The following is a 26,288-nucleotide window of genomic DNA, read 5'->3' on the forward strand; positions in this document are numbered from 1 at the left end:
GTTCCAGGGCATCAAAGTCCATATTCTGGCCTCCACAAGCATTATACCCACATGGTATACATGCATGCAGGCAAAGCACTCACACACATAAAATAGCAATAATATTTCAATTCATAAATTTGTAGTTCCAAGGCATGTTTCTGTTTCTTTTGCTCTTATCAAATCTGATGTTTTAAACCTGACTTTAATATAATCCAGGTACTCTAGAATAGGCCAACACCCTACCCTCTGACCTACATCTTCAATACCTCCTACCAAGTCAAAACTACCTATTACCTGTCTAGCAGACTCACAGAAAGTTTATATATCCTATTGTGGTAGTTTGAATATGCTTGGCCCATGGGAAGTGGCACTATTAGAATGTGTGGCCTTTTTGGAGGAAGTATGTCACTGTGGGGGTGGGCTTTGAGACCTCCTAGATTCCTGGAAGACAGTCTTCTCCTGGTTCCCTTTGGAACAAGATGCAGAACTCTTTTTTTTTTTTCTTTTTTGGTTTTTCGATACAGGGTTTCTCTGTATAGCCCTGGCTGTCCTGGAACTCACTCTGAGACCAGGCTGGCCTCGAACTCAGAAATCCGCCTGCCTCTGCCTCTGCCTCCCGAGTGCTGGGATTAAAGGCGTGCACCACCACTCTTGGCAAGATGCAGAACTCTTAGCTCCTTCTTTAGCATTATGTCTGCCTGGATGCTGCCATATTCCTGCCATAATGATACTGGACTGAAGCTCTGAACCTGAAGCCAGTCCCAATTAAATGTTGCCCTTTATAAGAATTGCCTTGGTCATGGTGTCTCTTTACAGTAAAGAGACTCTAAGACACCCATCAAGCTTCAAATGGTTTTAGGTGGCATAGAATACATAAATGGACTTGCTTCCGGGAATGGCGAGATGGCTCAGAGGGTAAGAGCACTGACTGCTCTTCTGAAGGTCCTGAGTTCAAATCCCAGCAACCACATGGTAGCTCACAACCACCCATAATGAGATCTGACACCCTCTTCTGGTGTGTCTGAAGACAGCTACAGTGTACTTATGTATAATAATAAATCTTTAAATAAATAAATAAGCAAACTTGCTTCCACCTTATACATACACAAAGCCTGCAAGTAAAAAAAAAAAAAAAAAAAGACTGAAATCTCCATTAAGACACCACACACACAGCCTCCAGATTTGCAGACAAACCAAATATCAACACATTAGTAAGCATGTGGCAGATCCTGGCTTCCATCCCAAGTTCCCAAAAACATTTTTAAAGTCATTAGCAAGGCTCTGAGTTTCTCATCATGTGATAGAGCCTTATGTGGCATTTTTTAAGCCCTGTGCATCTCAATCAGCTTTGGGGTGGAAGATCATAAGCAGAGACCTAGGCTCCTATTGTGAAAACATTAACAAAGTTCCCTCCGAACTCTGACAGTACCAGAATCCATCATTATATATTCTGGGTGGGGAAATAGGATATCTAAACTAGTTTCTTTACCCTCTTCAAATTTCTCTGCATCTAGCCATGCATGAAAGCCCAGTACTCAGAAGGCAAAGACAGACAGATCTCTGTGAGTTTGAAGCCAGAATGAGACTCGGGACTTTGGGTTTTGTGGGGGTTTGTTTGTTTGTGGTTTCGGTTTTTGTTTTATTTTGGTTTGGTTTCTATATCTAGAGAACACAAAACAGTGAAGAAAGGGAAGACAGAAAACAGCAATCCTGCCTTTGCCTGCTGTTTTACTTCCAAAAATGGTCAATTATAATCTAAAAATATAGCATTGGAAACTTCTTAAATAATTTATAGTTTTTGGTTGCTTTTATTAAAGAAGTTTATAATAAATATTGCAATAATTCTTCTAGACTCTTTTGTGCATAATTTATAAATTATCTTTATCATAGATGTGAATATAGAAAAAATACATAGTGTGTAGGGTCCAGAACTGTCCACAGTTTTAATTATCCACTGGAGGCTTCGGAATGTAGTCTCTGCGGATAAGGGAACTATAGTACTGTGATTAATGACCCAGCTTCTATATCATGCTAGAGTTAACTAAATCCTCGTGTATCACATAATGTACAGCCTTGTGCTCTTAGAGTTCAGTTGTTTCAATCCAACTTAATTTCATCATCCACAAAATGGGAATAAGAGTAGTTCTAGACTTCTGCTTCAATGAATAATGTACATTTAAAATGTAGAATCAGGGTGCAAATAGAAAACAGTAAATAACAACTGTCAGCTCCCATTATCGTTTCCCATCTCCTGGTTGGTAAATTAAAGGCTTCCTAATGCCACCACCACATCTAGATTTCTTTTTCTTTTTTTCAAGACAGGGTTTCTCTGTGTAGCCCTGGCTGTCCTGGAACTCACTCTATAGACCAGGCTGGCCTCGAACTCAGAAATCCACCTGCCTCTACCTCCCAAGTGCTGGGATTAAAGGCTTGGGTTACCACCGCCCGGCTCACATCTAGATTTCTAATTCAACTGTAGCTTCTTTATTAATAGATAAGCAGGTAAATAAACAATGCATCTTAGAGGTTTTTTGGGTTTTTTTTTCATTGTTTGTTTGTGTTTGTTTGTTTGTTTGTTTGTTTGTTTGTTTTGCCAGTCATCCTTGCACTTTATTGTGGTTGTTGTCTCAGGCCTTAACTGCATACTTGCGCAATGGGTACAGCCGCTCCTTCTGCTGCTGCTTCTTGGTCTTCAGCTTCTCCTCATGTTTGGTGAGCCAGCGGCACATGGCTCTAGTCTTCTTGGGTCACAGGTCCAGGAGCTTGTACTTCTAGCTCTTGTAGAATTTCCTGAGGTTTTCTTTTTTATTATTATTATTAGATATTTTCTTTATTTACATTTCCAATGTTATCTCCTTTCCTAGTTTCCCCTCCGAAAATCTCCTATTCTCTCCCCCTCTCCCTGCTCCCCAACCCACCCACGCCTGCTTCCTGCCCTGGCATTCCCCTACACTGGGTCACAGAACCTTCAAAGGACCAAGGGCTTCTCTTTCCACCGATGCCCACCAAGGCCATCCTCTACTACACATGCAGCTGGAGCCAAGGGTCCCTCTTTGGTTGGTGGTTTAGTCCCTGGGAGCTCTGGGGGTTAGTTCATGTTGTTCCTCCTAGGGGGCTGCAAACCCCTTCAGCTCCTTGGGTTCTTTCTCTAGTTCCTTCATTGGGGACCCTGTGCTCTGTCCAATGGTTGGCTGTGAGCATCCACTTTTGTATTTGTCAGGCACTGGCAGAACCTCTCAGGAGACAGCTATATCAGGCTCCTGTCAGCAAGCTCTTGTTGGCATCTGCCATAGTGCCTGGGTTTTCTTTTTGAGTCTGGTTAATGACAGTGAGGACTCAGGCAATGGATTTGCATACGACTCCTATCTTGGAGAGCTTGGACGGGGCGCAGCCGCCGGTCACTTTGGCAATGCGAAGCTGGGACAATTCCACCTTCAGATCCGTCCACTTGTTACAACAGCTCCTCCTTCTTCTTGCTGTGCAGGTCCCGAGCCTTAATCTTGGCCATTTCTGCGTTGTTCACGCTGAGGCCGCCTGGTTCAAGAGCCGTCTTAGAGCTCTTAACTCAGTAATTATTTAATGCTGAGAAAGGTATACAGGGGGATGGAGAGATGGCTCAGTGGTTAAGAGCACTGGCTGCTCTTTCAGAGGATCCAGGTTCAATTCCACATGGACGCTCACAACTGTCTGTAACTTCAGTTCCAGAGGATTTAACACCCACACACAAACATTCATGCCAACAAAACTCCAATGCATACAAAATAAATAAAAAGTCTTTTTTGTTGTTGTTGTTTTGTTTTTTTTTGAGACAGGGTTTCTCTGTGTAGCCCTGACTGTCCTGGAACTCACTCTGTAGATCAGGCTGGCCTCGAAGTCTGCGTCCCAAGTGCTGGGATTAAAGGCGTGCACTACCACCACCCGGCTTTTTTTTTGAGACAGAGTTTCTCTGTGTAGCCTTGACTATCCTGACTCTGTAGACCAGGTGGGCCTCAAACTCACAGATCCATCTGCCTCTGCCTCCCAAGTGCTGGGATTAATAAGTCTTTTTTTTTTAAGATATACAGAAATCATGGAAGTATTGGTTAACATTAATTGTACACAGGACTGCTATAATGTCAGAGATCACACTGCACTCTGGAAGGATCAGTGAATAAAAGAAAATGCACAAAAAAGATAGAAATTTGTATATTGCATGAGTATCTCCAATTGTTTTTTACTTAATATGACCTCTTTAGATGCTACACTAAGTATGCCATAGATTTTTTTCCTTGTCCTATTCTAGAACAAGGAAATTCTATAATTTATCTGTCCTATCATTTAACAAAATGTTGTGGAAATAGTGAAATAGATAGTACCACAAATGAGTGGACACCTTGAACTCTAAAATGAGAGCATGAAAAAGATTCTCATTAACTGAATGGATTCAAAGAGAGAAAGTGAGCAAGAATGCCAACCAATTCACAAGGTCTCATGACCCCCTGTTAACTGAGTAAAAAGATTCTCAGAATAAGCATGCAATGATAGTCAGAAAATTTCTAAAAACAAATTATCAACAGTATGAGAAAGGCCAGTTTGTTCTTCCAGATAATAAAACTGCTGTGAATTAAATTACATGATAATAGTGTAAATAGATAAAAGAACAGAATAGAAAGCTAGGTGTGATGGCACACACCTTTCATCCCAGCACTGGGGAAGCAGAGGCAGGTGGATTTCTGAGTTCAAGGCCAGCCTGGTCTACATATTGAGTTCCAGGACAGCCAGGGCTACACAGAGAAACCCTGTCTCAAAACAAAAACAAACAAACAAACAAAACAAAAAACAAAAAAGAAGGAAGGAAGGAAGGAAGGAAGGAAGGAAGGAAGGAAGGAAGACAGACAGAAAGACAGAAAGACAGAAAGACAGAAAGACAAGAAAGAAAGACAAGAAAGGAAGGAAGGAAAAACAGAAAAGAAAAATAGTCTATAAATAAACAAACCCAAATATATACAGTATAGAAACTATTTAAATCCATAGGGTAAAGAATCATTCAAAAAAAAAAAAGTTGAGACAACTGGATAGCCATTTCCTTTCTTTTCTTTCCTTTCCTTTCCTTTCCTTTCCTTTTCTTTTCTTTTCTTTTCTTTTTTGGTTTTTCGAGACAGAGTTTCTCTGTATAGCCCTGGCTGTCCTGGAACTCACTTTATAGACCAGGCTGGCCTCGAACTCAGAAATCTGCCTGCCTCTGCCTCCCAAGTGCTGGGATTAAAGGCATGTGCCACCATACCCGACCTTCTATTCTTTTTTTAAGGCAAAATAAAACAACATCAATCAAGATCCTTACTATTAATCAGTCTGGCGGTTCCCCAAAAAATTGGACATAGTACTACCGGAGGATCCCGCAATCTTCTGGGCATATATCCAGAAGATGTTCCAACCGGTAAGAAGGACACATGCTCCACTATGTTCATAGCAGCCTTATTTAATAGCCAGAAGCTGGAAAGAACCCAGATGCCCCTCAACAGAGGAATGGATACAGAAAATGTGGTACATTTACACAATGGAGTACTACTCAGCAATTAAAAAGAATGAATTTATGAAATTCCTAGGCAAATGAATGGACTTGGAGGGCATCATCCTGAGTGAGGTAACCCAATCACAAAAGAACTCACATGATATGTACTCACTGATAAGTGGATATTAGCCCAAAACCTAGGATACCCAAGATATAAGATACAATTTTCAAAACACATGAAACTCAAGAAGAAAAAAGACCAAAGTGTGGATACTTTGCTCCTTCTTAAAATTGGGAACAAAACACCCATGGAAGGAGTTACAGAGACACAGTTTGGAGCTGAGATGAAAGGATGGACCATCTAGAGACTGCCATACCCGGGGATCCATCAGATAATCAGCCTCCAAACGCTGACACCATTGCATACACTAGCAAGCGTTTGCTGAAAGGACCCTGATATAGCTGTCTCTTGTGAGACTATGCCGGGGCCTAGCAAACACAGAAGTGGATGCTCACAGTCAGCTATTGGATGGATCACAGGGCCCCCAATGGAGGAACTAGAGAAAGTACCCAAGGAGCTAAAGGGAACTGCAACCCTACAGGTGGAACAACAATATGAACTAACCAGTACCCCCCACCCCCAAGCTCATGTCTCTAGCTGCATATGTATCAGAAGATGGCCTAGTCGGCCATCAGTGGAAAGAGAGGCCCATTGGTCGTGCAAACTTTATATGTCTCAGTACAGGGGAACACCAGGGCCAAGAAGTGGGAGTGGGTGGGTGGGGGAGTGGGTGTGAGAGGGTCTGGGGGACTTTTGGGATAGCATTGGAAAAGTAAATGAAATAAATACCTAATTTTAAAAAGATCCTTACTATTTAACAAACCAAACTAAATTCTAGAGCATTATCTAGAGCCAGAAACACAAAAGAAAATAATAGGGGCTGTTTTTGGGGGGTGGGAGGCATATTTGGGGTGAAATTTTCTTGTTGTGGTTTTGTTTGTTTGTTTGTTTTGTTTTTCAACCATGAGGATTAAACCTAGGGCTTCACACATGCTAGACAACTGCTCTAGGCTCAGCCCTAACAAACTGATTGCTGTTCTTTCTATTTCTGAGATAAGCTCTCACTATATAGCCATCTCTGGAATTCATTATTATTATTATTAGACTAGGCTTGCCTCAAATTCACAAAGATTTGCCTGCTGGGGTTAAAGGCATGTGCCCAGCATGCCTTGGCCCCAAATAAGTTTCAAAAATACTAAAAATAAATCCTTACAAATGGCAAATACACAAAGGGGAAAGAAAAAAAAAAGACTAGAAAAGATTTTACAATATATATGTGTATAAAAGAACTTTTATTCACATGAAGTAATTGTCTTTTCCAAGGCTTACTGCCACTGTCTGCTAACCGCCATACAATCTAATCTAAGCCTAGTATGTTTTCAGCCTCTGAGACTTACTGCTCAATGAGCTCACCCTTTCTAGCTCTATCTGCAATCTCTGGATTTGACTGAGAAACCCTGCCTCAAATAAATAAGGTGGCAGGGCTATCGAGCATGATTTCTGACATCAACTTTGGGCCTTTGCATGCATGCATGCCCACATATATTTGCACCCACACATGTGTGTATATCTATACATATGCACAACATGCATGTACAAATGCACATGAGAAAAGAAAAAATAGGAAATAATTTTTAAAATGTAAAAAAGCATAAAAAGACTAAGAAGATAGCTCAGCTGGAGCTGGAAAGATGGCTCAGCAGCTAAGAGCACTGACTGCTCTTCCAGAGGTCCTAAGTTCAAATCTCAGCAACTACTTGGTGCCTCACAACCATCTGTAATGAGATCCTATGCCCTTTTCTGGAGTGTCTGAAGACAGCTACAGTGTACTTACATATAATAAATAAATAAATCTTAAAAAAAAAAAAGATAGCTCAGCTGGTTAAAGTGCTTGTCCTGCAAGCCCAGAAACCTGAGTTCAATCCCTAGACCTCACATAAATGTGGAAGGAGAGAACCAACTCCACAAACTGCTTTCTTGCTCCCACAGACATGCTGTGGCATGAAGGCTCACACACATATCGTGCACATACAGACAACAATAATAAATAAAATGTCAGATTTTAAAAGCAAAATTTTATCGAGAATATAAGCACTTAGCTAAAACTACATTCGTGTTAGAATCATGTCTTGAAGAGTAGGACTGAAATGCCCATGTATCTACCTTTGAGGCGTGGAACTTAGGAGAATTCACTCCTTTTCAACTACTGAGAATCAGACCTAGGGGTTCATGTATGACAGGCAAAGCACTGCCACTGAGTACACCCTTCGCCTACCTTTTCTTTATATTTTTCTGTATCCTTAGTCTCTCTACAATGAACCTCTGGGGAGTTGTTTGTTTTATGTGTAGGAGTGCACTGTCGTTGTCTTCAGACACACCAGAAGAGGGCACCAGAGCTCATTATAAATGGGCCACCATGTGGTTGCTGGGAACTGAACTTAGGACCTCTGGAAAAATAGCCGGTGCTCTTAACCAGAGTGATCTCTCCAGCCCCCACGAACACTTGTTTTTATCATTAAAAAAAAAAAAAGTTAAGTTAATGTTCACAAGGGAAAAAAAGCACACAGAAAGATGAAGTTTTTATCTGATTGGCTTATGTTTTCCCCAACCAAATAGGCGGCAAACTTAAGAATGAGAGTAGGAGGGAATGATGTGACAAATACAAATGAGGTAAGAACAAGCAGTTTAAAAGAGCAAGACGAGAGCATTTTCAACCACATACATGTGTGACCATCATTAATGTGCCAGTCATGTCCTCAACAATACTGGCTTGCACAGGTTAAAGTGAAACTATGAATCTTTTCCAGCAGGGGCTGGAAGGGAATCTGGTGTTTTGACTGGCGAGTTGGAAGCATTTGCAAAATAGTGATACTAACAATATAAATGCAGGAATTTAGGTGGGAAAGAAAGCAAGCAAAGTCTGAAAGAGAATGATGAAAAGAGAAGGTTTTGTGGGAGGGCTCCGTGATGTTTATGGAGGCATCACCTGATGTCAAAGGACTGTAGTGGGGTTATTTGAACACATGAGCGGGGGAAGCACAGCAAGTTGTAGGTGAAGAACCTGTTTGAATTAGTGATTTCAGAAGCCTCAATTCTGGCAAGCTCTATTGTCTGGCTACATGAGTGACACATAATTTTAAAGATTTATTTATTTATTTTTATGTATATGAGTACACCATTGATCTCTTCAGACACACCAGAAGAGGGCATCAGATCTCATTACATACAGATGGTTGTGAGCCACCATGTGGTTGCTGGGAATTGAACTCAGGATCTCTGGAAGAGCAGTCAGTGCTCTTAACTGCTGAGCCATCTCTCCAGCCCAACACATAATTATATACATTTATAAGGTATAGGATAATCCTTCAATACACAGTGTATACAATACATCATGATCAAATCAGGGCCATTAGCACCTCGAGCTGCTCAAACATGTGCCACGTCTCTTTGCTTTGTTTTTTATTTGGGAGGGTCAAGGCTAGCCTTAAACTGGTGATACTCCTACCTTTGTTTCCTGATGCTAAGATGCTAGAAATGTACCACCATGCCCACATAGTCTCTCTCAGATCTCTCCCTCTCCCTCAATCTTCTTTGTTTTGTTTTTGTTTTTGTTTTTGTTTTTGTTTTTGTTTTTCAAGACAGGGTTTCTCTGTGTAGTCCTGGCTGTCCTGGAACTCACTTCTGTACACCAGGCTGGCCTCAAACTCAGAAATCCTCCTGCCTCTGCCTCCCAAGTGCTGGGATTAAAGGCGTGCGCCACCATACCCAGCTTTCCCTCAATCTTTTATCCCCCTCTCTGTTAGTTTTCAGAGATAGAATCCCAGGATATTGGTATGCTAGGCCAGAGCTCTACCACTCTACCAATACTACTAATAATTTAAATTTATGTTACCATAAACACATTTAAAATGTACATATTAATTGGGTTCCATGTAGTAATATGATACAGATATATCTGCTATAATGTTCAAAGTATAGTAAATGAGTCTTAGACGTATACCCAAAGGGCAATGGAGTTGGTAGACTGGTGTCCTAGAAGGCACAAAACCAGGTACCATAGCACACTCCTATAATCCTAGCACTCAGGAAGTGGAAGTGAGAAGATCAGTTCAAAGTCATCCTTAGCTACATGTAATAGCAAGATCAAGGGCAGCCTGTCTAAAAAATAAGTACTTAAAAGAAAGAAGGAAAGAAAGAAAGAAAGAAAGAAAGAAAGAAGGAAGGAAGGAAGGAAGGAAGGAAGGAAGGAAGGAAGGAAGGAAGGAAGGAAGGAAGGAAACTCCAACCAAGGTTCGGGGGAAAGAGAGAGCAGCAGAAAGAGAAAGCATGGGCCATCTGACGGGGGATCTGACGGGCCATCTGACGGGGGATCTGACGGGCCATCTGATGGGGGAGATGCTGTGAATTGCTGTCTTATGGTCATCATACTGATGAATTCACAGAAACCATGTTTACCTGCAGAAGATCAAGCCCACAAGATCAAATGACATTCCAGCAGGCAGCACTAATTGAACTCAGTGAATCACAAAGAAAGGAGAAGACAAAAACAAACAAACAAAGGAAGTGCCTAGCCTTGTAGAGACTGGATATGGAGGGATACCCAGGGGGGGCCCCCAGCCTAGAGGGGAGAAGGGTAGGCAAGAGGGGAGAAGGATTGTAAGAAGGGGTGACAGGGAGGTGGGGCAGTGATTGGGGTGAATAAATAAAAATAAACAAACAAACAAAGCAAACAAGAAGATATGAAGGTGAGAGAGCTATGGGGGGGTGCAGTACAGGAGAGGCAAATTGGGGATGGGTAGTTTCAAGACATATTCCACACAAGCATTAAATTATCAAAGAATAAACAAAAACTTTTTTAAGGGCTTTTTTGTTTGGGGGTTTTGTTTTTGTTTTGTTTGTTTGTTTTGGTTTTGAGATGGGGGTCTTACTTTTAGCTCAGGCTGGTCTGAAACTGGCTCTGTAGACCAGGCTGGCCTCCAACTCATACAGCACTAAACTCCTAAGCACTGAATTCAAGGCAATATCACCACACCCAGCTAAATCTAAATTAGTTTATATGTTAACTTTAAAAGAATTAATTAGGGGCTGGAGAAATGGATCAGTCATTGAGAGCAAATACAGCTCTTCCTGAGGACCTGAATTCAATTCTCAGCCCCCACATTAGGTGGCTAACAACTGCCTGTAACCCCAGGTCCAGGGAAGGGTCTCACGTCTCTGACCTCTATGGGCACTTGCATTCGTCCACAGGTACCCTCCCCCACCCCCCCGCCGCCCCCACACACATAAACATAATTAAAATAATAAAAATCTTTTCAAGAGGGAATTAATTAAAAAATAAAACAGAGTAAAGTATCTATTGTAATGGTTTAAATTTCATTGTCAATTTGACTGGGTTTGGAATCACCCAGGTGATCTACTTTTGCGCATGTCTTTGAGGGAGTTTCCAGAGAGATTAACTGAGGATGAAAAATCCTCCCTGAATATGGACAGCACCATCACCTGGGCTGGGGTCTCAGACAGAATTAAAAGGGAAAATAGAGAAATCTAGCTGAGCATTATCTTTCTGGTTGGCACCACAGACCAAGCTGCTCTTCTCACCATGCATTCTCTTCACCATGAGCTACATCTCTGCAAACTGCGAGAAAAGGAAAAAGAAACTCCTTATTAAGTTGTCTTTTTTTTTGTCCAATATTTGTTCATAGCAATGAGAAAATGATAAAAAAAAAACATTCAAAATCCTTTCTTCTATCTTTTGGAAATATATAGTATATTATCATTACCTATATTCACCCTACTGGGTAATAGCATATCATTTCTAGGTTTTGGGAGCCTTTGAATTCCTCTCTCTAGTTCTTTGAGGTGTTGGAAAATACAGTTAAACTAAAGTGCTACCGAACAAGCAGTAGGACTCATTCTTCCTATGTAACTGTGTGTGGGGTATCATTATCCAACTCCATCTGCCCAGCCCAGCACTCACCTGCTGCCACACTCCCCACAGGGCTTGCCATAATGGAATCTGCTCCTCCTTACGTTTTCACTTTACTCATTCAAAAAATCCTGGGCTGTGGGCAAACTGAACATTAAGCTTTCCCATCTTGTTGCTTTTATGCACAAATTTCCCTCCCAATTTCCAAATTGACACGTTTTTACCCCTTTTGATTGTTTTAAGAAGTGTCTCTTATTGCCCAGGCTGACCTCAAACTCACTAGCCAAAAATGACCCAGAACTCCTACCTTTCCTGCCCCCACCCCCTAAATGTTGAGATGGTACACCTATATTACCACATTTGGTTCATTTTACAGGTCGTTTTTTTTTTTTAAGATTTATTTATTATTATATGTAAGTACACTGTAGCTGTCTTCAGACACACCAGAAGAGGGCATCAGATTTCATTACACATGGTTGTGAGCCACCATGTGGTTGCTGGGATTTGAACTCAGGACCTTTGGAGGAGCAGTCTCTCCAGCCCCTTACAGGTCATTTTTAAACCTCAGAAAAAGCCTTAACTTCAACAAAGCCTTCCTCAAACCACCTGAGACCTAACGTGAAATTTCATGGTAATTCATGCACACCTGTCTGGGGAGACTTCTGACTTCCTACTTTCTGTCTTTTTGTTTATTTAGGTCAGCTTTATCTGTCATCTCATAAAATCAAGATTAAAGCATTCCTAAGACAATTTTCCATGCCGTCTTCAAGAGATTATTCACTATGTTAGCTACATGAATGTTTCCAGTATATGATATGTGATTATTTTAGGTACTGCACAGTCAAACATTTTTAAACAGTTGATTAACTATTTTAGTGTATATTAGGAAAGTACCCCCTTTTCCATTTTAGATATTAGTAAAAATATTTTCTTTTGAAAATAAGCATATTTGCCAGGCAGTGGTGAATACCTCTAATTCCAGCACTCAGGAGGCAGAGGCAGATCTCTGAGTTCGAGGCCAGTCTCAGGCATCTAAAGAGTAAATTCAAGGACAGCCAGGACTACCCAGAGAAACCTTGTCTCAAAAAAACTAAATAAGCTGGACCTGGTGGCGCACGCCTTTAATCCCAGCACTTGGGATGCAGAGGCAGGCAGATTTCTGAGTTCGAGGCCAGCCTGATCTACAAAGTGAGTTCCAGGACAGCCAAGGCTACACAGAAAAAACCCTGTCTGAAAAACAAAAATAAAATAAAATAAGTATATTTAGCTAAGGGATGTGGTTCAGCTAATAATCCACTTGCCTAACATACATGAAGCCCATAAGCTTTAACAAGAGGGATTTTATGTGTATGAGTGTTTTTTGCCTGGTTGTATTTCTGTGCATCATGTGCATGCCTGGTGCCTGAAAAGGCCAGAAGAGGGCGTAGGATCACCCAGAACTGGAGATATGTTTGTGGGCCACTATGTGGGTGCTGGGAATTGAACTTAGGTTCCCTGGAAGAGCAACTGAGAGGTTAAATCTTTTTTTTTTCCAAGACAGGGTTTCTCTGTGTAGCCCTGGCTATCCTGGAACTCACTTCTGTACACCAGGCTGGCCTCAAACTCAGAAATCCGCCTGCCTCTGCCTTCCAAGTGCTGGGATTTAAAGGCGTGCACCACCACTGCCTGGCGAGGCCAAATCTTTTAAGTTCAGACTCCATTTTAGAGAACCTGATCTAAGTTGGAACTCAGATAAACTAACAGGCTGGTACCTAGCAATAGTTTCCAGGTTGGCCCCCCAAAAACCTGACCTTAGCTCCAGTCTGTGGGCTAGTCTTGAACAAGACCTGTGTCTCCAGGTTATTCCCCCAACAAACCTATACCCCCAGGTTACAAGCCCACACTCTGCCTAATGACCACCAATGCTGAGAAAAACAAAAATTAAGTTTATGATATGACTCCCCACACCAGCTATTATGTTAAAGGCAACAATAGCTTCCCATTCAGATGCTTACATACTTAAACCCCCAGCCCCCACCCCAAACCGCTTGCTGCTTACTACACATTCACATTCGGGGCTCCTCTATCAACAAAACAGTCCTGCATGACAGCGGTGCACTGGGGTGGGGGTGGGGGCTAGTTCAAATAAAATAAAGAGCCTACTGTGAGTTATATCAGACTGGCTACTCTCTGTTTTGGGGAAGATCACAAACATTTCCCTGGCGCTACACAACCTGTGGTCCTAACCACTGAACCATCAATCCAGCCTCATATTTACTTCAAATGCTTTTATTTGGAATAGATTTTTATTTTTTTTTATTTTTTTTGAGACTTATATCACTCTCCTCCGCCCCCTTAGCCATCCTACCGCTTCATACTCTCAAGTTGATAGCCACTTTTTCTTTTTAATAAGTAAGGTTAAGGATCTTGTATTTGTCATTTGTTTTCTGGAAATGACGTAACCAGTACTCAGTTTTCTACCAGGATATTTATCTTTCTACTGACTTGTAACAGCTCCTTACGTATAAAGGAAATTATATAACTTCTGCTACATTTTTCTGTTTTATCCTGAGACAAATCTTTAGTTCCCCAAAGCTTCTCTCACATATGACTTTTAAGTCTGTAACCCTAGAAAATCTAGTTCTAGCTGCTGACTCTCTTTACCTCTGATCCTCAACTCACACACAGCTTTCTAAACACCTGAGTCCTGTGACTGGATTTCCTTCCGACCTCAGTCTTTGAACTTATGTCCCTAGGGTGCACTGGCCTAAATCCTGTCCTTTCATCTGTAAAATACAATTAGATCTACTTCACAGGCTAATAACAAAATGAGATTCATAACTCTGGCATAAATACTCAATAAATGGTAGCATTAGCTCCCTGCTCTAGCTTCCCAGCTACTGCCAAGCTCCTGTTGCTGCCAAACTAAAAATCCATCACCTTGCTAGGAAATTTTGTGACTATCTCTTACACACACACACACACACACACACACACACACACACACACACACTCCCAATTCGTTACTATGTTATTTCCATGTTACTTCCAGCTACACCACAACTGCAGTCAGGTCACAGAGAATCTGTTTTATCCTAATTCGGTTGTTTCCTGTACTGTTCACTGGCAATCATACCCTCCTTTCAGTCTACTGCTTAAGCACTCAGGTCAAATGTGGTCCTTTGTGCTTCCTCATCTCTCATCCTGCCCTGAATCAACTCATCATTTTATATTCGTGTTTACCTGCTTGTTCCCCTCACTAGACTGTGAGACTAGAGCAAAGGTTTACTGTTTGTGTCACTGGCTCTCAGCACAAGGTCTAAAATTTTACATATTTGTTAAATAAATAGGTAAATGAATAGTTTTTAAAGGTGTTTGTACCTAGGCAGTCTTTACTATCCTCTCCAAACCCTGTCCAGAAGGCATATACCCAGGAACAGCAGAAAATTTTGTGACGGCTAGAGAAAAAGACACAAGACACTTCTCTGAATCTTTCCCAGTCTTAAAGCTAAGCTTTATATAATCTCTAGTAAGCAAAGAACAGGACAGGTTTTTTGGTTTTTTTTTTACAATTTTCCTTTAATAACATTTTTTTCAAAGCCAGGAAACAACTACAGAGACTATTTCAAAGTATACAAGTTAAAAACAAATGAGAAACAGCAAAGACATAGCCATCATTTCACAAGAAATACAGAGCATTATTTCATATCCGTCACTAACACCACATGAGAGGCCCAGCTCTTCGTGGGGTCAAGAGTACTCTCCATTATTGTATAGGAGAACAAGACAACAATTAGGTATGGTTAGGTCAAATGCTGTGAACACAGGAAGTTGTGAGATCAAGGTCTATAGTTTGGGCCCTTGTTTTGGGTAGAGTTTGATGATTCTTAACTTCTTTCATACTGTGTTGGATCCCATAGCCAAAGTAGATAGCAAATCCTAGTAGAGATAGACAACTGTAAGGTGAGGTTTACAACTGGAGATCCAGAGGGAGAGGAGTCAGGATAGGTCACCTAAGAGGCTTACTCTTCAAAGCAGACACCTACCAATCAGCATCCAGATCCCAAATCGGGCCCAAGTGCCAGCTGTCATTTGCATCATCAGGTAAACATTCACAAAGATGCTCACCAGTGGGAGTAGAGGAACAGCAGGCACCTGCAAAACAAAGATAAATCTTTATACAACTCAATGACCTACAAAGAGATCCTTACCCTACTGGGGGCAGAACAGGTCAAGTTCAAGCCCTACTCACACTCTGGATTTCAGCAGCCACTCATTTATCACTTATATTATTAGACTCTTCAAATCCAGAATGTGAGAGAATATCAGCAAGGAGTCTGGCCTAACCAGCTCTGACATTACCTTCTTGTGTCCAATTAAAGAACATAAGCTGCAAGCCCTAATTGTCCCAAGATGAATTGGTGAGGGGGTAAGAAACATCATTTACCTTAAAGTGAAGGGGAGTGCGGTTCTGTGGCTGTCTCCAGATGACCCCAGAAATTGCAAGAATGAGCCCCAGGATCAGCACAACCACTGTGACCCACACTGGGTCTCCAGAACGAAGTGGAGTTGTCCACCAGGTCAGCACCAGGCAAAGAACAGTTAGTAGTACGGCTTCAAAAGTCAAGTTGAGAGACATCAAAACCAACTCTTGAAATCAATATGCTAAGATGTAAGGCATCCCATTCCAAGGAGGGTTACCCTCTTGCTAGACCTCACCAAATGCCACCACACAATATCTACCCTACCTTACTGATCTCATCAAATCATCCCAAAGAAAAAGGCCACGCTTGGAACTAGAGAGATGGCTTAACAGTTAAGAACACTTGCTGCTCTTGCGGAAGACTTGTTCCCTGCACTCATATGGCAACTTATAACCATCTATAACTCCAGTTCCAAAGGATCAGAAGCCTTTTTATGACCTATGTAGTTACCAGGCATGCACACAATACATATACATTCATTCAGGCAAAATATTCACACATATAAAAAAAAATCAATAAATCCTAAACAAAAAAGAAAAAGAAAAGAAAAGAAAAAAATCCGCTGCTCACCAAGCAGTGAGGAGCAAACATAGACAACTCGGCCAGAAAGGAGTGTGGGGATGGAGTTGACAGGACAAAATAGAGCCTGGACAGTCAGCTTCTCTGCTTCAAGTGTCTCCTCTTGCAATTCCATTTCCTCTTCAACACTCTTCATTTCCTGATCAGGCTGATATCTGTGGCAAGAGTAAGGAAACAATTTTAAGAATAATTCCTTACCATCCACTACTTTCTTTTTAGGTAGCTTCTTTATCACCATTAAAGCTACAAGCTTAGGCTGGAGAGATGGCTTAGCCTATAAAAGCATCTGTCAGCGGGCTACAGAGACAGCTTGGCAGTTAAGTTTTTACTTCTCTTGAAGAGGACCTGCGTTCAGTTCCTAGCACCTCCATTGGCCAGCTCACAACCACCCATAACTAGCTTCAGGGGATTCAATGTCTTCTTCTGACCTCCAAGGGTACACATAGACAGGCAGACAGATACACACACACACACACACACACACACACACACACAAAGAGAGGGAGAGGGAGAGAGAGAGAGAGAGAGAGAGAGGTTTTAATATTCAAGTGTTTACCACACAAACAGACTTGAGTTCAGATCTCCAACATTCATATAAAACCCAGGTGTCTTGTAGCCCCAGTGCTAGTGAGTTGAAGCTAGATAGGATTCTAGAATTCACTAGCCAGCCAACCTAGGCAACCAGTGAGTTCCAGATTCAGTGAGAGACTCCATCTCAAAAATAAGGTGCAGAGGGATGTAGGCAGACACCTAAGTCTGACCTCTGGTCTACACACACACACACACACACACACACACACACACACACACATACACACGTACATGTATCTACCTGGATATGCAAAAAAACACAGGCGGTGGGGGGGTGCTCTTTTGGATAGAGCCAAATGGCCACATTACTCAAGGAGAGTCAGGATGACAGAAGGAAGGAGTGGGCATAATATCCTGCCTCACCGAGACATACAAACACAAGTCTTACCTGAGGATGAGAACACAAATGGACACCAGGGAGTGAGCAAGCAGAGTCCCGATTGACATGAGGTCCACGAGGTCAGTGAGTTCAAAGAGGAATGCCATGAATGCTAAAATCAGCAGGCAGAAGCAAGTGAGTGAAGGGTGAAGTTAACAGAGTTGGGGAAACAACAAAAAGGGGTGGGTTTGATTTGGCTTTGTTACCTGCAATAACACCAGATACCAAGGTGGCCACAATGGGTATATGTGTGACACTGTGAACCTTAGCAAGGACACGGAACAGGAGGCCATCTTCTGCCATTGAATACATCACCCGAGGCATAGGAAACATAGAGCCCAAAAGGCTGAAAAAAGACAATGTCCAAGGGGAATGAGTTCATCAGCCTGTGTGCTTACAGCATTTCCACCTCCCTTTCCTAGCCTTTCTAAGGAACATTCTCTGGCACAAAATGGACATAGCTGGAAACTACAGCCACGGGGCAAAGAAATATTTAACACTGACCTAGTAGAAAGTGCACAGAGGGAGCCAATAGCCACCAAGTAGCGGGCAGGCTCCCAGCCAACATAGGAAAATGCTTCAGGCAGAGGGCTCTCAGGATGAAGCTTGTAGTAAGGCATCATGAGGGTAAGTGCTGAAGACACACCAAAGTAAGCCAAAAAGCAGATGAACATCGAGATCACAATACCCATGGGGATGGAGCGCTGGGGATTCTGAGCCTCTTCTCCTGTAAGAAAACACAGGGCACAGTGTTCTAAACCAGGGAAGTAGGCTTCCTCCTCTGCCACCCCAAATCTGTAAGTTCACACATTGCACCCAAGACCAGCCAAGATTGTGTGACTGTTACCGGTGGTTGCAATACAGTCAAAACCAACGAAGGCATAGAAACAGGTAGCAGCGCCACGGAGAATCCCTTCCAAGCCAAAAGGCATGAAACCTCCAGAGCCCATAGAGTCCAAGCTAGAGTGCAAGAAGGAAGAGAATCCGTAAGAGTGTTCAGTTAAGTGCATCCCTTTTCTGATGCCCAGCTGTTCATTGTCTCCCATTCCCATTCTGGATTCCTCCTCCTCCCCCATTATGGTCCCAGCTTTGTGGCTCTCTAACCTACAAGTGCCGTTGGATTCACTCATGGTCAAGCAATAGTCCTCTTTCGTGAGCTTCCAGTTTCTCAGTTCTCCCTTAATGAAGCCAGAGATGATGACAAAGCTGAGAACCAAAAGGTTCATCCCTGTGAACACTTTGGTAACCAGGGCTGATTTACTTGCCCCTAAAACCAGCAATCCTGTGGGAGAAAATTGTTCAGGATCCTGAGGACAAAATCCTTCCTCCACGCTTGCTTTCCCTTTTTTCTGCCTCTGTGTGGCAGACTCTTTCCTTCCCAGCTTCCTTTCCTCCCCTCATTACCCTTGAGCGCTTCCCAAGCCCAACCCCTCCCATCATTCACCCTGCCCCTTGCCTCACCAGTGAGCAGCAACACAAGGGCCAAGGCAAAGAAATCTGGATATTCTGCAAGAACATGAGGCATCTTCAGCAAGATGGTCCCCTTCAGAGTCCGAGAGATGTGGTTTCCAATCAGGTTGTCAAAAGCAGAGCTCCAAGCCCGGGCCACACTGGCTGTACCTGGTATAGCAATTGTATTTTCTACCTTAACCCCAATACTCAGGAATATTATAAGATCAAATTCCCTCCCTCCTATACATCTGCCTCACAGATTCCTGCCATAATTACCCACCTTACTCTGTGTGTGTGTGTGTGTGTGTGTGTGTGTGTGTGTGTGTGTGTGTGTGTTTGACAGTTCTCTCTATGTAGCTCAGGCCTAGCCTGGCCTCAGACTTAACAAACTCTTGATCCTCCTACCTTAGCCTCTGAGTGCTGGAATTATAGGTGTACAACTCTAGACCCAGCTCCTGTTATTAATTTTAAAGACCCTAACTAACATCTTAATGAATGAACACCAGACGGAGGTGAACAATTGTACTGCACCTTCAAACCCTCCCTATACCCCTACCCCAAATAAATAAATAAATAAACAAACAAACAGACATCTAGAAGTATTGAGATACTAGGAAAAATAAAGACAATTTAGACTTCACTGAAATTGCACTCGGATTTCTGGATCCATAATCCCTCTGCTATTTGTGTAATCATCCATCCCTCCCATCCTACCCCAAGCATCTATCTCACCAATGACGTAGGAGAGAATGAGATTCCAGCCGGTGGTGAAGGCCCAGAGTTCACCTACGGTGACATAACTGTAGAGATATGCAGAACCAGAGCCGGGGACCCGGGCACCAAATTCAGCATAACACAGTCCAGCCAACACAGAGGACAGAGCAGCCACCAAAAAGCAGATCACAATGGATGGTCCTGCTTTATCTTTGGCCACCTCTCCAGCCAGGACATACACACCTGCACCTAATGTGCTGCCCACACCCAGAGCCACTAAGTCGAGGGTGCTCAGGCATCTGGCAAGGCGGGTCTCACCCATACCCAGCTCCAACACACGTCTCCGCACCAGCTTTTGACCAAATCTTCGAAGTGCCTGCCACAGCATTCTAGTTGGAATTGAAGAGGATGCTAGCTAGGTTCTGGTGAAAAACAAGACAAAAGCCCTTCAATGGGTCTCATTGTCCCCCACAAGCTCCAAAAGTGAATTACAAAACCCACTCCCTCCACCAGGTGAATGAGTTACAGGGACAAAGGGGGTTGGGCAGAAGAGGAGAAAGCAAGCCACTTCCACCTCTAATTACCATTTCTTCATATGCAAGTAGGAATTACAATAATAATGCAAGTGGGGATTACAGTGTCTCCCAGGCAGGTGGAAGGACCCATTTCAGAAAAGGCTAGAGAAAGCTCTGTATAGCACAGTGGTTGGCCTTTAGTAAGTGCTAGGACATTAGGTTTCTTCTTTTCCTGCCCAAGAACCTATGGGATTTACCCTAGAGCCCAGCCCAGCAGCCTTGAAACCTAACATTTCTGTTTCCCCGGCCTATGGCTCCTGGTGAATCAAGCGGAACTCAACTCGGGGCAACTCTGAAAGAACCCTTTTTTTTTTACACCCATTACCCACATCCCTTTTAGTGAGCGCCCAGAGAGCTTCAGAGACGTGGCTACGCCTGGAAGAGGGGACTGACCTCAATCTTATCCCTTCTCACCAAGCCCCGGCGATCCACCTGAGCCTTCTTTGCCCTCGGAGAAAGCAAATGTTCCCCACCTCCTCCGGCTAGGCTACGATGACCAGTGAGCACCAGCAGTGAGGCGGGGCTTCGGTCTCTGAAATTGGGAGATGCGCCTGGGGGGTGGGGGGCAAAACCAGCCCGAGATCGCTAGCACTTCCCTCTCGGCCGATTAGGGGTCCCGCCCGGTGGCCCTAGACTCAGCATCTAGATTTTTATGGCTCCATGAAGAAAAACAATCTGGAAATGCGCTGGAGCTAGGGAGCCCTGGCTCCTGGGCTAGGGTCTTACCAGCAACAGGTCACAGTTGCGCTGATGCAATTGCAAGCCCTGGTTGCCTGAAAAGCCTAGGTAAAAGAGGAGCCTCCCTCTCCCCACTCTGACACACGTGCCAGCCCCAAAGGCTTACCGGAGAGCCCTGGCAAGCCCAGAGAGAGAAGATTCTCAGATCCGGTTCAGTGAGGCTGACTTCAGTCGAGTTGGGTTGGGTGTGCTTCAATGCCGCAGCTCAGGGTCCTTGCAAGCCAAGCGCCCCTTATATTCACCGGGAGGAGGAGCCAGTAACGTCATGGGATCCCAGCCCTAAGCCCTCTCCCTACACATGACACACAACACAATATACATACTGAAGAGTTGAAAATCACTAGCAACCTGTTAGGTTCATAAACACTTGGGTCATAAACACTTGGTCCTTGAGCCTCAGCCAATCCCGGAAGATACCTTACCTTTCCTGGATCAATCATAATGTTCCAACGACCCGTGTGGAATGTCTCAAAGCCCCAGGAGCGTTGCCTAAGGTAGCACATCACCTAGCTGTTAAGAAAATTTATGGTTTTAAAATTTCCCCTTTTCCTCCCCCTGGTTTGTGGTTTTTGCCTTTATAAGCTCTGTAAAATTTCAGGCCGGGGTCGAAACTCCTCTACTCCTTGCTTGGTGTATGAGTCTCGACCCCAGCATGCTGGCCTGAGCTCTCGTTCTGTCTCGCTTTCAATAAAAATTCCTCGTGTGATCACAAAGTCCGGTCTCTGTGTCCCACTGGGTGCGCGACGTTCCCGAGACTTGAGTGAGGGTCTCCCTTCGGGGGTCTTTCAATACCAACACACTCGCTTGTGTACACGCGGGCACACACACACGCACACACACGCACACGCACACCGTCAGTCACCAGTCACATGGCTTTGCAACATTGGTCGCTTTTGGCCTGAGACTGCTTCCCAACCAAAAAAAACAAGCAGGGCATGGCCGGGAGTGAGAAAAGAGGGATAGCCTTTAACCATTTGCCTCTCTGGTGGTCAAAAGACAATTAAAAGCTTCCTGACCACAGATCCCATGGGTATTTTCTACCTTTATGCAAGATTAGTCAGAATCAGCAAACATTCGCAGCACTGGGGAGGGGAGTGAATAAAGAGAATTGGGTTTGTGTGAAGGCTGGAGGGGCAAATAGCACCAAGTCTCCATCTCACTGTGTCTTCTCCCTGAGCACGTTTGTCTGCATGAAATCCTTCAGGACCTTGCAAGACTATCAACAGCCCCGACTGCTGCCTCTGCTCTCACTCTCTAATACAGACAGCAAGAAAATGGAAGACAGTTTCAAACCACCTGTACACCGATCATTAACCCCGAGTAGATTCCTAGGCCACAATGTATTTGTAGCATCTCTCCACCTGCCTATTAATATTAAATATGAAATTATGAATATTTAAATATTGAAGGAGCGAAACTTTTTAAAATTGATAGTGATGGGGATCAATCCTGTAGGTCTCCCCAGTGCCAAGATTATACCAATGAGCTGCAGCCCCACCCTTTTAATTCCATTTTGCTGATGACTAAGCTGAAGTTTGGAGCATCAGACTTAGCATTGAGTCACCATTCATTCTGATAAAACCTGGCCTGTTGTTTTAAGGTCTGGCCTCCCATAGGTACTATACTTCATTCAAATGCACAAGAAAGAGGAAGTGTGAAGCTCATGCATGAAGTAGGTCCTTTTTAGGCTAGGAATTCCTAGGAAACCGCAGAAGATTGTAGAAACTTAAGAAAAGAATGCACTTGTTAAAGAGCTGCTATAAAGCTACGTCTACCAAAGAAACACGAGTAAAATCCTTGGGACCGATGGAGATCTGGCTTAGTGGTTGAGTGCTGAATTCAATGCCTCAGAGGTGGGGGTGGGAGCAAACACATTTACTCCTAGTCTTTAATGGTCTAATCTGAGAAAGAAAACCTCCACAGCACAATTAGAGGCTCCTTAGGCAACGCTCCTGGGGCTTTGAGACATTCCACACGGGTCGTTGGAACATTATGATTGATCCAGGAAAGGTAAGGTATCTTCCGGGATTGGCTGAGGCTCAAGGACCAAGTGTTTATGACCCAAGTGTTTATGAACCTAACAGGTTGCTAGTGATTTTCAACTCTTCAGTATGTATATTTTGTTGTGTGTCATGTGTAGGGAGAGGGCTTGGGGCTGGGATCCTATGACGTTACTGGCTTCTCCTCCCGCTGAATATAAGGGGCACTTGGCTTGCAAGGACCCTGAGCTGCGGCATTGAAGCACACCCAACCCAACTCGACTGAAGTCAGCCTCACTGAACCGGATCTGAGAATCTTCTCTCTCTGGGCTTGCCAGGGCTCTCCGGTAAGCCTTTGGGGCTGGCACGTGTGTCAGAGTGGGGAGAGGGAGGTTCCTCCAAGGGTGCAGTATATGAAATTACAACTAGGTCAAATTCCCAGCTCAGCCAGCCACTGTGGCCTTGCATAAATCACCTATCATTTGTAGATATAATAAGTGTGTTTCAAAGGGTTGGTGGGCTGCTTAAGTAGCAGTATGAAGTCAGGTCTTCCTATCTGGCACAGTGGGATAGTCAATGAAAATCTGACCCAGATTCAAAGTAATATATATTAGTGTCTACAACAACAGTTCAGCTGCTTAAACTCAGTGACTGCTTAGGTCATGAGATTCATTGGCAAACTGATAGATAGTCAGACAAGTAGTACAGACTGGGATGACTAAGGGAGGCTTCATTTGTAAGGCATTTGGGAGAAAGAATTGCAAGGGCTGAAGCAGAGCCTTGAGGAATGAGGAGGGATAGCGGAGCTGTAGGCCTCCAAAGATGCATGAGGTCAGGGGAGTGTAAAGATCTAGCAAGTGCAATGTTTGGAAGCACTGGAAAATAATGCTTGTTAATAATAGATGTCCCCCTCCAGGCTTATGAAGTATCTTAAATGCACTAGACGGTAAACAAATAATTTCTGAAACCCTTTAAATCACAAGTTGGTTCCCCTGGCAACCAACCCCCCATCTGGAAGCTATCCTGGAACCCCAGCCAACTGTCATCATTAGCATACAAAAAGATACTTATCATTTCTGACATTCCAAGGACTTTAGGAACTGGGTACCTGGAATTTGGACTGAATAATAATAATAATAAATGTGTATAACTTATTGCAAATGATGAAATTATAGGGAGAATGTGTATGTCGAAGTTCATCCTTCTTTGAGACAGTCTCATGTAACCCAAACTGTATATAACTCTTGATCATCCTGCCTCCATCTTCCAAGTATCAAGATTACAAGTGTGCACCACTGTGACCATCAAAATCCATGCTTTTATTTTTATTTTATTTTTGTTTTATTGCGACAGGGTTTTGCATAGCCCAGGCTAGTCTAGAATTCTCTATGTAGTTCAGGATAATCTTGAACTCCTCCTGCCTGTTTTACCGTGTTCAGACTTGGGAAAAAAAATCACCCTTTTAAAGAATACAACTCAGTAGGGTTTAACTATAGTCAAAGAATTATGCATTGTAAGGGTCCAAAAATTGCTGAAAGAAGACCCCAGACTCATTATGCAAAAACAAAGAGCATTTATTCTGCAGAAGCAACCAGCATGTGGGGATCAACCATTCTTTGAAATGGCAACCCCAGACAAAGGCATGCAGGCCTTCTTATAGTGAACCAGGGGAACTATCTAGAAGGATAGATAATTGAAATTTTCATTGGTGGGTGCTAGGGGGTCACAGATGGTCGGTGGTCTGTATTCCTATGTCACAAACATTCAACCATGCGATGAAATACAGCTTTCCAACACAGCCCATTCTGAGATATTTCCCAATTTTTGTGGGTATCCCCAGGCTGTTCTTTTTTTTGGGGGGTGGGGGGATTGGTTATGATTTCATTCTGGATTTTATGTCAGTTCCTAGAGCTAGTATCTTATGGCCTAGTTTCTGGGACTTACGGTCTATTCCTGGAGCTGCTGCCTTACAGTCATTCTTGAAATCTGGCCTGGTCCTTAAATGGAGACAAATGGGGTTTATTTGTCCTTTCACCATCAATCGAAGAACATTTTCATCACCAAAAGAAACCCAATGCCCATTCCTAGTAACTACTCATTTCCTCCCAACACTCACTCCAGTGTTGGCAACAATGAACCATTAACAGAGATTTTAAGGCCAAAGCCTAGAGGATCCTGGCAGCCACAACAAGCTTTTTGATGAAAGGTAAAGAGACAATTAATAGTGGAAAACAGAGAAAAGGGATTTATTCGATGTGCTACATTGGGGAGAAGAGCAATTATGTCCTGAGTCAGCCCCGCCCCCCGCCCCCCATCTTCTGAGCATTCACAGGAGTCTTACTTAAGCTTAAGTAGACATCAAGAAGTATATATTAGCAGTCCTGGTCTAGGTGGGGGCTCAGGCTCAGTCTCTCCTGCAAAGTGGTCTGACAAGTTGTGTCAAATTTCTTCCAGAAAGACAAAGTCCCCTCTGGCTGTCCCCAGCATGAGATTCCTGGGGGGAAATTCCATTCCTTGAAATTCATTGTCTCAATAGTCTGACAGCCAAAGGAAGGAGCACAGGTGTCCTTTTAGAATATCTTCTCTCCTGCCAGGATGACTGCAAAGCTTTCAGTGTTATCTGAAGCTGCAAAGGTTCAGTATATGAGATGGATACCTATACAGTTCAGTATATGAGATGGATACCTATTCAGTTCAGTATATGAGATGGATACCTATACAGTTCAGTATATGAGATGGATACCTATACAGTTCAGTATATGAGATGGATACCTATACAGTTCAGTATATGAGATGGATACCTATACAGGCTTAAAGCAGGGCATGGTGAGGACAGGTGAGGACACTGTATCATATTTAAAACAGTAACACAGTTGGGCGTGGTGGCACACTCGGGAGGCCTAGGCAGGCAAATTTCTGAGTTCGAGGCCAGCCTGGTCTACAGAGTGAGTTCCAGGACAGCCAGAACTACACAGAGAAACCCTGTCTCGAAAAACAAAAACAAAAAAACAAACAAACAAAAAAAACAAATAAAACAGTAACACTTGTTGGAGGCCTTGAAAAAGGAACGTGGACCAGCAGGTTAGCATAACCTTGGACAGGCAGAGGCCCAAGGACTAAGGGACCTAAGGACTTCATGTGGTTGTGAAGTTTTGCCCTCCAGTCCCTCCTAATCTATGAGTTGTATGAAAACTCGAAGGGGGCTTCCAACCTCTCACTGGCACTTACAATAAAATAATGCTGGATCTTCTTCAAACATCGCTGTAGGAGCAGATTAATGACTCAGTCACCACCCTGGGAAAGAACTTAGAGATGGAGAGTGTTAGTAACAACCACCAACCTTAGAGAGAATTTAGAG

The 26,288-nt window shown here is 43.2% G+C and overlaps 2 protein-coding genes and 1 pseudogene across 8 annotated transcripts in view; all 3 read right to left on the reverse strand.

Annotated features, from left to right (window-relative positions):
* Nucleotides 1-2,609: 2,609 nt before the first annotated feature.
* On the reverse strand, nucleotides 2,610-3,490 carry Gm3820 (annotated as a pseudogene).
* An 11,441-nt stretch (nucleotides 3,491-14,931) lies between these two features.
* On the reverse strand, nucleotides 14,932-26,238 carry Slc7a3 (solute carrier family 7 (cationic amino acid transporter, y+ system), member 3). 7 transcript variants are annotated; one of them, XM_030251207.1, is made up of 15 exons: nucleotides 26,159-26,233; nucleotides 21,374-21,461; nucleotides 21,058-21,243; nucleotides 20,607-20,745; nucleotides 19,657-20,060; nucleotides 18,934-19,092; nucleotides 18,577-18,754; nucleotides 18,320-18,432; nucleotides 17,977-18,199; nucleotides 17,679-17,818; nucleotides 17,482-17,584; nucleotides 16,494-16,657; nucleotides 15,887-16,053; nucleotides 15,486-15,594; nucleotides 14,932-15,378 (listed from the first exon to the last, which is right to left on the reverse strand). In XM_030251207.1, exons 5-15 carry the CDS (start codon nucleotides 20,024-20,026, stop codon nucleotides 15,248-15,250), a joined length of 1,857 nt encoding a protein of 618 aa, XP_030107067.1. In that variant the 5' UTR covers nucleotides 20,027-20,060; nucleotides 20,607-20,745; nucleotides 21,058-21,243; nucleotides 21,374-21,461; nucleotides 26,159-26,233; the 3' UTR covers nucleotides 14,932-15,247. The 7 variants fall into 7 exon arrangements, with proteins under 7 accessions (XP_030107067.1, XP_017173853.1, XP_006527816.1 ...); XM_017318364.2 differs by having other exon boundaries at nucleotides 20,607-20,764; XM_006527753.3 differs by lacking the exon at nucleotides 20,607-20,745.
* The window catches only part of Snx12 (sorting nexin 12), a 133,217-nt gene continuing 132,081 nt past the window's right edge, over nucleotides 25,153-26,288 (reverse strand). The window contains exons 7-8 of the mRNA XM_011247645.2: nucleotides 26,159-26,235; nucleotides 25,153-25,556 (exon numbers count right to left, since the gene is read on the reverse strand). The gene's annotated coding sequence lies outside the window, so the exon portion shown is untranslated. The remainder of the gene's footprint in view (nucleotides 25,557-26,158; nucleotides 26,236-26,288) is intronic.

Source organism: Mus musculus, chromosome X, assembly GCF_000001635.26.
Source record: "Mus musculus strain C57BL/6J chromosome X, GRCm38.p6 C57BL/6J".
NCBI lineage: Eukaryota > Metazoa > Chordata > Mammalia > Rodentia > Muridae > Mus > Mus musculus.